Source organism: Oncorhynchus nerka, linkage group LG2 (genome assembly GCF_034236695.1).
Source record: "Oncorhynchus nerka isolate Pitt River linkage group LG2, Oner_Uvic_2.0, whole genome shotgun sequence".
In the NCBI taxonomy this organism is placed as follows: domain Eukaryota; kingdom Metazoa; phylum Chordata; class Actinopteri; order Salmoniformes; family Salmonidae; genus Oncorhynchus; species Oncorhynchus nerka.
The window spans coordinates 39,368,624-39,381,887 of record NC_088397.1 but is presented as its reverse complement, the minus strand read 5'-3'; the positions used below and the strand labels follow the sequence as shown (position 1 = coordinate 39,381,887).

The 13,264-nt window shown below is 41.3% G+C and overlaps 1 protein-coding gene across 1 annotated transcript in view; it reads right to left on the bottom strand.

The window, feature by feature from the left end:
* Positions 1-13,264, bottom strand: part of fer1l4 (fer-1 like family member 4) — a 111,982-nt gene that overhangs the window by 42,016 nt on the left and 56,702 nt on the right. The window contains 4 exon segments of the mRNA XM_029669422.2: positions 5,535-5,669; positions 10,011-10,135; positions 11,756-11,939; positions 12,112-12,264. Coding sequence (XP_029525282.2) covers positions 5,535-5,669; positions 10,011-10,135; positions 11,756-11,939; positions 12,112-12,264 — 597 coding nt within the window.

The following is a 13,264-nucleotide window of genomic DNA, read 5'->3' as shown; positions in this document are numbered from 1 at the left end:
AGTATGAAATAACACGTGGAATAATGTAGTATCCAAAAAAGTGTTAAACAAATCTAAGTATATTTTATATCTTAGGTTCTTCAATATAGCCACCCTTTGCCTTGGTGACAGCTTTGCACACTCTTGGCATTCTCTCAACCAGCTTCATGAGGAATGCTTTTTCAAACATCTTGAAGGAGTTCCCACATATGCTGAGCTCTTGTTGGCTGCTTTTCCTTCACTCTGCGGTCAGACTCATCCCTAACCATCTCAAATTGTGGAGGCCCGGTCATCTGATGCAGCACTCCATCACTCTCCTTCTTGGTAAAATAGCCCTTACACAGCCTGGAGGTGTGTTGGGTCATTGTCCTGTTGAAAACAAATTATAGTCCCACTAAGCCCAAACCAGATGGGATGGTGTATCGCTGCAGAATGCTGTGGTAGCCATGCTGGATAAGTGTGCCTTAAATTCTAAATAAATCCCAGACAGTGTCACCAGCAAAGCACCCCCACACCATAACACCTCCTACTCCATGCTTTACGGTGGGAAATACACATGTGGAGATCATCCGTTCACCCACAAAGCATCTCACAAAGACATGGCGGTTGTAACCAAAAATCTCCAATTTGGACTCGAGACCAGATGACACATTTCCACGGGTCTAATGTCCATTGCTTGTGTTTCTTGGCCCAAGCAAGTCTCTTCTTATTATTGGTGTCCTTTAGTAGTGGTTTCTTTGCAGCAATTCAACAATGAAGGCTTGATTTTCACGCAGTCTACTCTGAACAGTTGATGTTGAGATGTGTCTGTTACTTGAACTCTGTGAACCATTTAATTGGGCTGCTATTTCTGAGGCTAGTAACTCTAATGAACTTATCCTCTGCAGCAGAGGTAACTCTGGGTCTTCCATTCCTGTGGAGGTCCTCATGAGGTCACCCTTGAATGAGTAGGTGTTCTAAAACGTTTGACCGGTAGTGCATATAGTATGTATAAACTGGAAGAATAAGCCTAAGTGTTGTCCATTAGATTAAAGCCACGATCTATCTGCAATATTGAAGCTGATCTACCCCTTAAAAAACATCTTAGTTAGTTGGTGGTTTACGTGCGGCTGTGTGTTTTGTTGCTAACCTTACTTCGCTACCTGACAACTTTACGGTTTTTACTTTTATTACCGTTTATATTTGTAGTTTTTTCCTAACTCAACTTTTTCACATTCAACTTTTTCACTCCGGATGCTTTATCTGGACGTGGTTCGTCAGGACATCCACCAGCCTAAGCTAAGTAGTAACATTAACATGATGCCTTCTAATTGCAGTCGCTGTACTCATAATATACAGGAGAATGATCGCCTTGCGGTGAGGATAGGTGTGCTGCAAGCCCAGCTTCAGACGCAATCGTTAGGCAAGGGTAATTTCCGTGTAGGAAAGGATGAAACAGCGTCTGTGCCACCAGTAAGCACAGATAGTAATATAAATCCCCTCACACGGTCCCCGCAGCCGGACAACTTTCTCATGACTTCTGGAGGGAAATGCTGTAGGAATGCTCAACCGGTGTCGTTAATTCAGCTGACAGAAACTTTCAACTGGTTCTCCCCATTAAGCAGCGAGTCGGAGTCAGAGGCCAAGCCTCTGGTCTCTACTCCTCCCGTTACGGGGTCTGAGACGCCAAAGCTTCCCACCATTAGCTCTGACAAATTGAAAACCCTAGTCAGTCATTGGCGAGTCCATTACCCGCAGTATTAAACTTAAAATGAATCATCCAGCGATCATATATTATTTACCAGGGGGCAGGGCTACTGACGTTAAGGATAATCTGAAGATGGTGCTGTCTAAAGCTAAAACTGGCAAGTGTAGAGAGTATAGGGATATTGTAATCCATGTCGGTACCAACGATGTTAGGATGAAACAGTCAGAGGTCACCAAGCGCAACATAGCTTCAGCGTGTAAATCAGCTAGAAAGATGTGTTGGCATCCGAGTAATTATCTCTGGCCCCCTCCCAGTTAGGGGGAGTGATGAGCTCTACAGCAGAGTCGCTGGTTGAAAACTGTTTTCTGCCCCTCCCAAAAGATAAAATGTGTAGATAACTGGCCCTCTTTCTGGGACTCACCCACAAAAAGGACCAAGCCTGTCCTGTTGAGGAGTGACAGACTCCATCCTAACTGGAGGGGTAATCTCATCTTATCTACGAACATAGACAGGGCTCTAACTCCCCTAGCTCTACAATGAAATAGGGTGCGGGCTAGGCAGCAGGCTGTTAGCCAGCCTGCCAGCTTAGTGGAGTCTGCCACTAGCACAGTCAGTGTAGTCAGCTCAGCTATCCCCATTGAGACCGCGTCTGTCCCTCGACCTAGGTTGGGCAAAACTAAACATGGCGGTGTTCGCCTTAGCAATCTCATTAGAATAAAGACCTCCTCCATTCCTGCCATTATTGAAAGAGATTGTGATACCTCACATCTCAAAATAGGGTTACTTATTAATGTTAGACCCCTCACTTCCAAGGCAGTTATAGTCAATGAACTAATCACTGATCACAATCTTGATATGATAGGCCAGACTGAAACATGGCTTAAGCCTGATGAATTTACTGTGTTAAATGAGGCCTCACCTTCTGGTTACACTAGTGACCATATCCCCCGCGCATCCCGCAAAGGCAGAGGTGTTGCTAACATTTACGATAGCAAATTTCAAATTTACAAAAAAAACTAAACGTTTTTGTCTTTTAAGCTTCTAGTCATGAAATCTATGCAGCCTACTCAATCACTTTTTATAGCTACTTTTAACAGGCCTCCTGGGCCATATACAGCGTTCCCGCACTCAGTTCCCTGAATTCCTATCGGACCTTGCTGTCATAGCAGATAATATTCTAATTTTTGGTGACTTTAATTAATATTCACATGGAAATGTCCACAGACCCACTCCAAAAGGCATTCGGAGCCATCATCGTCTCAGTGGGTTTTGTCCAGACTTACTCACTTCCACAGTCATACTCTGGACCTAGTTTTGTCCCATGGAATAAATGTTGTGGATCTTAATGTTTTTCCTCCTAATCCTGGACTATCGGACCACCATTGTATTACGTTTGCAACAAATAATCTGCTCAGACCCCAACCAAGAATCATCAAAAGTTGTGCTATAAATTCTCAGACAACCCAAAGATTCCTTGATGCCCTTCCAGACTCCCTCTGCCTACCCAAGGACGTCAGAGGACAAAAATCAGTTAACCAACTAACTGAGGAGCTCAATTTAACCTTGCGCAATACCGTAGATGCAGTCGCACCCCTAAAAACTAAAAACATTTGTCATAAGAAACTAGCTCCCTGGTATACAGAAAATACCCGAGCTCTGAAGCAAGCTTCCAGAAAATTGGAACGGAAATGGCGCCACAACAAACTGGAAGTCTTTCGACTGGCTTGGAAAGACAGTACCGTGCAGTATCAAAGAGCCCTCACTGCTGCTCGATCATCCTATTTTTCCAACTTAATTGAGGAAAATAAGAACAGTCCAAAATGTATTTAGGAAATGCTTCAGTCTGGTATTAGACCCCATTCATAGCACTGAGACTGCACTTGTGAATTTGGTAAATTACCTTTTAATGCCGTCAGACCGAGGCTCTGCATCTGTCCTCGTGCTCCTAGACCTTAGTGCTGCTTTTGATACCATCGATCACCACATTCTTTTGGAGAGATTGGAAACCCAAATTGGTCTACACGGACAAGTTCTGGCCTGGTTTAGATCTTATCCGTCGGAAAGATATCAGTTTGTCTCTGTGGATGGTTTGTCCTCTGACAAATTAACTGTAAATTTCGGTGTTCCTCAAGATTCCGTTTTAGGACAAGTATTGTTTTCACTATATATTTTACCTCTTGGGGATGTCATTCGAAAACATAATGTTAACTTTCACTGCTATGCGGATGACACACAGCTGTACATTTCGATGAAACATGGTGAAGCCCCAAAATTGCCCTCGCTGGAAGCCTGTGTTTCAGACATAAGGAAGTGGATGGCTGCAAACTTTCTACTTTTAAACTCGGACAAAACAGAGATGCTTGTTCTAGGTCCCAAGAAACAGAGATCTTCTGTTGAATCTGACAATTAATCTTGATGGTTGTACAGTCGTCTCAAATAAAACTGTGAAGGACCTCGACTACAATTATTACTCCAGTGCTAGCCTCCCTACACTGGCTTCCTGTTAAGGCTGTGCTGCTGCTTCAGTTTCAACTGTTCTGCCTGCGGCTATGGAACCCTGACCTGTTCACTGGACGTGCTACCTGTCCCAGACCTGCTGTTTTCAACTCTCTAGAGACAGCAGGAGCGGTAGAGATACTCTCAATGAGCGGCTATGAAAAGCCAACTGACATTTACTCTTGAGGTGCTGACCTGTTGCACCCTCGACAACTACTGTGATTATTATTATTTGACCATGCTGGTCATTTATGAACATTTGAACATCTTGGCCATGTTCTGTTATAATCTCCACCCAGCACAGCCAGAAGAGGACTGGCCACCCCTCATAGCCTAGTTCCTCTCTAGGTTTTGGCCTTTCTAGGGAGTTTTTCCTAGCCACCGTGCTTCTACACCTGAATTGCTTGCTGTTTGGGGTTTTAGGCTGGGTTTCTGTACAGCACTTTGTGGCATCGGCTGATGCAAGAAGGGCTATATAAATCCATTTGATTTGATGTACTTTTGCGTGACTAAGACCTCCTTGGCAAAAATGTCCAAATGTATTACAGATTTCTTGAGCTATATTAGATTAATTCTGACTTTTGAGGAAGTGTACAGTATACTGGCTACAGTGTCTCAAGAGGGACCAACAGTACTATTGCATTTTTAAATCGTTTTTTAGGCAAAGGTCATTTAAGGGTTATATGAGAGGCATAGGTTTTCACTTCGACTCGCCGAGTTCTGCTAGGAGCAATCCAATCTAGTATGCAGGCACCTTTACTATTTTGGTTTGGCTTAGTCCTTGGGCATAATGTATTGCTTTTGTTCCTGACAATTGAACATAGACTGATAGGAGTTATTTAGGCATCATACTGTCACCAGTTTTGTCTGCGTTGCAGTTCTTTATGCAGATGTTGCGGGTGATATAGACGCGTCTCCCATAGAACTCTTAACTCTTGCCACGGCCCATTCATTGAGTGCACTACTGCTAATCTGGACTACAGCCTAGATTACAGTGGCAGCGTCAACAAGGATTTAATATTATTGTATTTTCATTGTTTCATATAATTATTTTTCCTTTGCCAATCATTGAAATACTTTCTATACATTTCATGAAGAGACATTCTGTATAATAAATATCAGAACATCATTCCAGTCTCAGCCTCTTCCCTCCCACCAGATCTAAGAATCTGTATTGTATGGTTAAGGCAAAGCTCCCCATGCTCTGGTTTAAATATGGGGTGGCATAGGATAGGCTACACTTATTTCTCTACCACCTCACATATACAAAAGAGGTCATTTAACACTCAACGCAGGCAGTAGAAGAAATAATTCACAACAACACTAGTTTACAAAAAGAGCCATACTGGATTCATAGCATAACAGAGTTTACCATTTTGTCGTAATCATAGACATTAATGATGATTATTGGGGGGTCGTCTCTTAATTGGTCCTTACTACCCTCCATGAGGATCTGGTCAAACAGGAGCAGCTCACACCAGGTCGGGGAGAGAGTCTCCTCCATCACCTAAAATACAACCACAAAAAACAATGAAGGAAGTCATGTAGACCTACTGTACATACATGGGTACTTATTTGTGCATGTTTGCATTTCATTAATAAAGAGATCATTACTGTATTATTATGGGTACTGACAGACTTCAAACACATCGTCCAAAAGCCAATTGTAAACTGCATTGTTCCAGATTGTTCCATTGCATGTGTGACAGGTGATTTTGAAGGTTGATTTGGGATTTTGTTAGTGCACAAACTGTTGCTTTTCTATGATAATCCATGATAGTAGATGTAATGGGGAATATTTAAAAAAAAGTTAATATTCAGTTAAGATTCAGTTAAGAATGAATAAAACTTATTATGGCTGCAATCCCGTTGACGGGATTGATATGACAACAGCCAGTGAAAGTGCAGGGCGCCAAATTCAAAACAACAGAAATCTCATAATTAAAATTCCTCTTATACCGTTTTAAAGGTAATATTGTTGTTAATCCCACCACAGTGTCCGATTTCAAATAGGCTTTACAGCGAAAGCACCACAAACGATTATGTTAGGTCACCACCAACTCACAGAAAAACACAGCCATTTTTCCAGACAAAGCGATGAGTCACAAAAAGCACAAATAGAGATAAAATAACCTTTGATGATCTTCATCAGATGACACTCATATGACTTCATGTTACACAATACATATATGTTTTGTTTGATAAAGTTCATATTTATATAAAAAAAATCTCAGTATACATTGGCGCGTTACGTTCACTTGTTCCAAAAACATCCGGTGATATTGCAGAGAGCCACATCATTTTACAGAAATACTCATTATAAATGTTGATGAAAATACAATTGTTAGACGTGGAAATATAGATATACGTCTCCTTAACTTGTTATGGTTGCAATGCCCCTATCAGGATAAGTGTAGCGCTACATACAATAAATATTTATATTCATGAAATCTTAATTGCAATATAGGAAAACACAGTTTAGCCGTTTGTTAATCCACCTGTCGTGTCAGATTGTGAAATTATGCTTTACAGCGAAAGCAATCCAAGCGTTTGTGTAAATTTATCGATCGCACGATAAAACATTAAGTACACTTAGCATCAGGTAGCTTGGTCACTAACATCAGAAAAGAAATCAAATTAATCGTTTACCTTTGATGATCTTCGGATGTTTTCACTCACGAGACTCCCAGTTACACAACAAATGTTCCGTTTGTTCCATAAAGATGATTTTTATATCCAAAATACCTCTGTTTGTTTGTCGCGTTATGTTCAGAAATCCACTGGAAAGAGCGGTCACAACAACGCAGACGAAAATTCCAAATAGTTTCCATAATGTCCACAGAAACATGTCAAACTTTTTTTATAATCATTCCTCAGGTTGTTTTTAAAATATATAATTGATAATATATCAATCGCAAATGTCTTTCACAGTAGGAGAGGGGAAAACAATGGCTGTCCAAATTCTGTTGCACAAGCAAAGCTCATGTGACCACTTGAAGCGATGTTATCGTTCTGGCTCCTTTTTCAAAATAAAAGCCTGAAACTATGTCTGAAGACTGTTGACACATTGAGGAAGCGATGGGAAAAGGAATCTCGTTCATATCCCTTTAAATCCAGCAAAGGGAGGCTATGGAATCTTGAGTTTTCAAAATAGAAGCCACTTCCTGTTTTGATTTTCCTCAGGGTTTCACCTGCAATATCAGTCCTGTTACACTCACAGACAATATTTTGACAGTTTTGGAAACTTGAGTGTTTTCTATCCAATACTAATAATAATATGCATATATTAGCAACTGAGACTGAGGAGCTGGCCATTTACAATGGGCACCTTTTCAACCAAGCTACTCAATACTGCCCCTGCAGCCATATGAAGTTAATGCAACTGCTGTGTCAGATTTTTTTTAAACTTTACGGAAAAAGCAAACCATGCAATAATCTGAGACGGCGCTCAGAAAAAGAAAAAAAATTACCTGCCATGTTGGAGTCAACAGAAATCACAATGCACTCCCAGGAATCCTAGTTCCACAATAAATGTTTGATTTGTTCGATAATGTCCATTATTTATGTCCAAGTAGCAACTTTTGTTAGGGCGTTACACAAATCCAAACGCTCGTGCAGGTCCAGCATAACGTCGGACAAAAACTTCAAAAAGTTATATTACAGGTCGTAGAAACATTTCAAACTAACTATAAAATCAATCTTTAGGATGTTTTTATATAAATCTTCAATAACGTTCCAACTGGAGAATTCCTTTGTCTGTAGAGAAGCAATGGAACGCAGGTCGCTGTCATGTGAAATGCGCGTTGAATAGGACCTGGGTCTCTGCAAGACACCTGACTCATTCAGCTCCCATTCAGCCCCACATCACAGTAGAAGCCTCATTCAAGTTTCTAAAGACGGATGACATCTAGTGGAAGCCATAGGAAGTGCAACTTGATTCATATCCCACTGTGTATTCAATAGGGGCTGGGTTGGAAATCGACCAACCTCAGATTTTCCACATACTGTTTGGATTTCTTCTCAGGTTTTTGCCTGCCATATGACTTCTGTTATACTCACAGACATCATTCAAACAGTTTTAGAAACTTCAGAGTGTTTTCTATCCAATATGAATAATAATATGCATATATTAGCAACTGGGACTGAGGAGCAGGCCACTTACTCTGGGCACCTTTCATCCAAGCTACTCAATACTGCCCCTTCCAGACATAAGAAGTTATTAAACACAATGCTAAGCATATTTGTTTTCCCTTTCTGTAATACACATGATTTCCAGAGTTCTATTTGTGACTCTCAGGGTTGATGTTCACTAGACTCGATGCAGTATGTTATGTATTAACCTGTTAGTACTCTAGGGGCAGTATTTCATTTTTGGATAAAAAGACGTGCCCGTTTTAAGCACAATATTTTGTCACGAAAAGATGCTCGAATATGCTTGGAATTGATAGCATTCAAAACCAAGATGTATGACCGACCAGGAAATGAACAGGATTTTTGAGGCTACGTTTTCCATGATCGCCTTATATGGCTGTGAATGCGACAGGAATCAACGGACACTTTATCTTGTTTCCCCAAGGTCTCTGCAGCATTGTGACGTATTTGTAGGCATATCATTGGAAGATTGACCATAAGAGACTACAATTGCCAAGTGTCCCTCTTGGTGTCTGCGTGGCATTTGGTGCGCAAAAGTCAGCTCCCAGTGTTTTTCCATTCGAATCAGACAACAAAGCAGTCTTCAAGGACGGTGCTTTCAATGGAGAGATATATGAGAAACCACCTTCAGGATTGATTCAAACAACGTTTTCCATGTTTCAGTCGATATTATGGAGTTAATTCGGAAAAAAGTTCGACGTGTAGGTGACTGAATTTTCGGTTAGTTTCGGTAGCCAAATGCATAGTAACAAAAGGGAACGATGTGTCCTACACAAGAATCTTTCAGGAACAACTGGACATCTGCTATGTAACTGAGAGTCTCCTCATTGAAACATCTGAAGTTCTTCAAAGGTAAATTATTTGATTTGATTCCTTGGCTGGTTTTTGTGAATATGTTGCGTGCTAAATGCTAACGCTAAATGCTAAGCTAGCTATCACCACTCTTACACAAATTATTGATTTTCTCTGGTTCTAAAGCATATTTTGAAAATCTGAGACGACAGGATTGTTAAGAAAAGGATAAGCTTGAGAGCAGGCATATTTATTTCATTTCATTTGCGATTTTTAGAAATCGCTAACGTTGCGTTATGGTAATGAGCTTGAGGCTGTAGTAACGATACCGCATGCGGGATGGGGCGGACTATGAGGTTAAACTAATATCTGTTGATAGCGATTGACGCCAGACTGGCTGTACAAGGACCGAGGACACCGATTTGTTATTGTATTGATGATCTTGTGTGATTCTGAACACTCTGATTCTGTAGCAGCTGGCAAAGTTGTCAGTGTCTTTTGTTTTGATTGTGTTCAAACCTATCGGGCTGATGTTTACAGAACATTGGTACTGTGAGATTAAAATATAAGGGCCTGCTGAAAGAAGGCAAGTTAGACATTTTCTATGCTTCAGTGCTAGAGGTGTCTCCCTGTTGCAACTTGTATTAAACCAGGTTGATTTATGATTGACAATATATTTTGTTCACCTGAATATCCCCTTTACAGTAGATCATGATAGATCATTTATATGATAGTAAACTGTTCAATTCTTCCTCTATTCTGTCTAGCCCTCCTATAGGTGTTTAATTTTCCACAGTAAATGATCTTCTATCCCATAAGTATATCAACTCCATTCCTCCCATTGAAACCCAGGTGGTACTCCAGTGGTGGGTTAACAAGTGCCTCCAGTTTGTGACTCACTCACCCGTGAGACCTGGCATTGTGTGGAGAACACCACCTTGGTGAAGGGGTCAGACAGTCCATTGTCATCTGCTGCCACGATGCCACGCGCCTGGTAGATATGGGCACGCAACTGGAAATAGCGGCTGTCTGGAAATACAGAAAAGCCGGAGAAACTCATTAACCTCTTCAGTCGACCCTCTACTTTTTTGAACATTTTGTTAAAAATCGCGCAACATTTCAGCGCCCTGCTACTCATGCCAGGAATATAGTACGTTCATATGGTTAGAATGTGTGGATAGGAAACCCTCGGACGTTTTTAAAACTGGTTAAATCACGACTGTGGCTATTACATAACGTGCGTTACATCGGAAAGCGCAGGAAAACCTGATCACAGAAAATGGAAATAAATATCCTTGCGCCACTTCCAGCAATTGTTAACAGTGAGCCGAATTAGATAAGACCGAGCATTCAACTCCCACAGCATCCCCATGTTGTCTAGAGTCTTGTGAATTGAATCATCTTTGATTCTTGGTTGAACCGAAAGAGGGGCACGACTTACCTCCGGTCTCCGCCCAGATCATTCCGGAAGAGCTCTCTCCTGAAATTTTTCCAAGACGACAGCTAATGATATATTTACATCGCCTACGGATGATTTTTATCGCTTATTAACGTTTACTAATACCTAAAGTAGCATTACAAACGTATTTCGAAGTGTTTTGTGAAAGTTTATCGTCTACTTTTTGAATTTTAAAAAATGACGTTACGTTGTGAAATCGCTGTTTTTTTCGTTAATCACACAGTCTACATATAACGATATCTTGGCTTTATATGGCCCGATTTAATCGAAATAAAGACCCAATAGTGTTTATGGGACATCTAGGAGTGCCAACAAAGAAGATGGTGAAAGGTAATGACTGTTTTCTATTTTATTGTGCGGTTTGTGTAACGCCGAAATGCTAATTATTTTGTTTACGTCCCCTGCTGTGCTTTTCTGTTGTAGTGTATTGGTGCATGCTATCAGATAATAGCTTCTCATGCTGTCGCCGAAAAGCATTTTAAAAATCTGACTTGTTGCCTGGATTCACAACGAGTGTAGCTTTAATTTGATACCCTGCATGTGTATTTTAATGAACTTTTGAGTTTTAACTAATACTATTAGCATTTAGCGTAGCGCATTTGCATTTCCAGAGCTCTAGTTGGGACGCAAGCGTCCCAAGTAGAGGCAAGAGGTTAAGATGTCAGATTCAAATAATGGGTGTGTAGTTTATCCACTTTGTGAGTGACAAATTGCAACAGATTTGTGTATATAGATATGGTATTTAATTTGTTTTACTTTGTTGTTGCTGAGAATTTTCCCGCACCACAGTTCTCTTTGTCTCAATAGATCTCACACTTATACTATAGCCTACTATAGCCTATAAAAAGTAATTTCCAGTTGTTTAAAAAAATTATCAAATCCTACTGCAGGATTATTTTACTTGTGCAACGAAACTGGTCAAATTAAGAGCCAACATCTGTATGTGTGCCCATCCGTGCATGCCAATGTAAGAGTGTGTGGGTAAATAACAATATCTTGACCATTACTCCAAGAGGGAATTCCCCCTTAGGCCGAGGGCAACACTGATTTTGAAGTCGCAAGGCGGGGCTACATCATCACGAGACCAACTCATGTCCACTACATGTGTCAGGCTGCATATGTGTGTGAGTGAGTTTGAGTGTGTGTATTGCATCCGAGGGAGACATCAGAGGTAAAGGTGGAACTCTTACCCTCGCAGGAGAGTTTGATGGGGGCCATGTTCATAGGGACAGGGATGATGCCCATAGCCTCCTCGTACACAGGCTTGAACTCAGCTGGCAGGCTGGTAACACAGTTCTTGGAGTATTTGGTGATACCAAGCCATAGATACACCTCCAGCTTAGCAAAGATCTCCCCCAGTGGGCAACCTGGAGCCTAAAGACACAAGAGAACTTTGATTTGGAGTTTGTTCCACACAGGAATACAAAGTTCTCAAAATTCAATAGAATAACATTCAAATGTAATATGATGAATTAAATAAAACAGTGATAAATATTGTACATTAATACAGTTAGTATAGAACACCACATAGAGATTTGGGAGATACCTTCAAGTACATGGTGGTGAGTTTCCCACAGTCTTTCCCCCTTTCCTCCTCCACCAAAGAGAAGAGGATGGAGTGGGAGGGGATCCTGGCAAAGGCCACCCGTTTCCCTACACTCATCATCCACACAAACACATCTGGCAGGGTGCTCTGAGGCTGCAGATAGAGAGTGAAAGAGATAGAGGCAGACAGGCAGAAAGACAAAAATAAAAATAGAGTGAAAAAAAAGTCCCACATAGAAATAGTTAACATCTAAATGTCAGTAAGAGCTGTTGATCACGTGAGCACTTCCTCACTGTCTCCTGACTGCTGTACTGTTTGCTGCTCCTTGGCTACCTGCCCTGCCCAACATTTTGAGTGTCTTTTTACTCTTAATAACTATTTAATCAAACTCTTTATTTAACAAGTTTAGCAACGTCCTAGTTTTGTCCTCACACAACTTTTTTCATTCAACTTTTTCACCCCGGGTGCTTTATCTGAACATAGATCTGCAGGACCTCCTCAGGCCGAAAAAAAAGCTAAGTAACATGATGCCGTCTCACTGCAGTTGCTGTACTCTTAATATATAGGAGAACTATCGAAATACGGTGAGGATAGCCGAGTTGCAAGCTCGGCTTCAGATGCAGTCGTTAGGCAAAGGCAATTGAAGTGTAGGAAAGGATGATACAGCATCTGTGCCACCAGTAAATACAGGTAGTAGTGATAATCCCCCTGCACAGTCCACGCAGCCGGACATGCTGTCGGCATGCTCAACTGGTGTCGCTCATTCAGCCGACAGAAACTTTCAACCAATTTTCCCCACTAAGCAAAGAGTCGGTTTCAGAGCCCGAGCCTTCTCCACCCATTACGGGGTCTGAGCCACCGAAGCCACCCACCATTAGTTCTGACACTGAAAACCCTAGTCATTGGCATCTCTATTACATGCAATATTAGGCTTTAAAAAATCATCCAGCAATCAAACATAGTTTACCATGGGACAGGACTACCAACATAAAGGCTAATGCTGGCTAAGCCTAAACTGTCAGGTGTAGATTGTATAGGGATGTTGTTATCCGCGTCGGCACCAACAATGTTAGGATGAAACAGTGTAACTTAGCTAGAAAGATGTGTTGACATCGAGTAATTGTCTCTGGCCCCCTCCCAGTTGGGGAAGTGA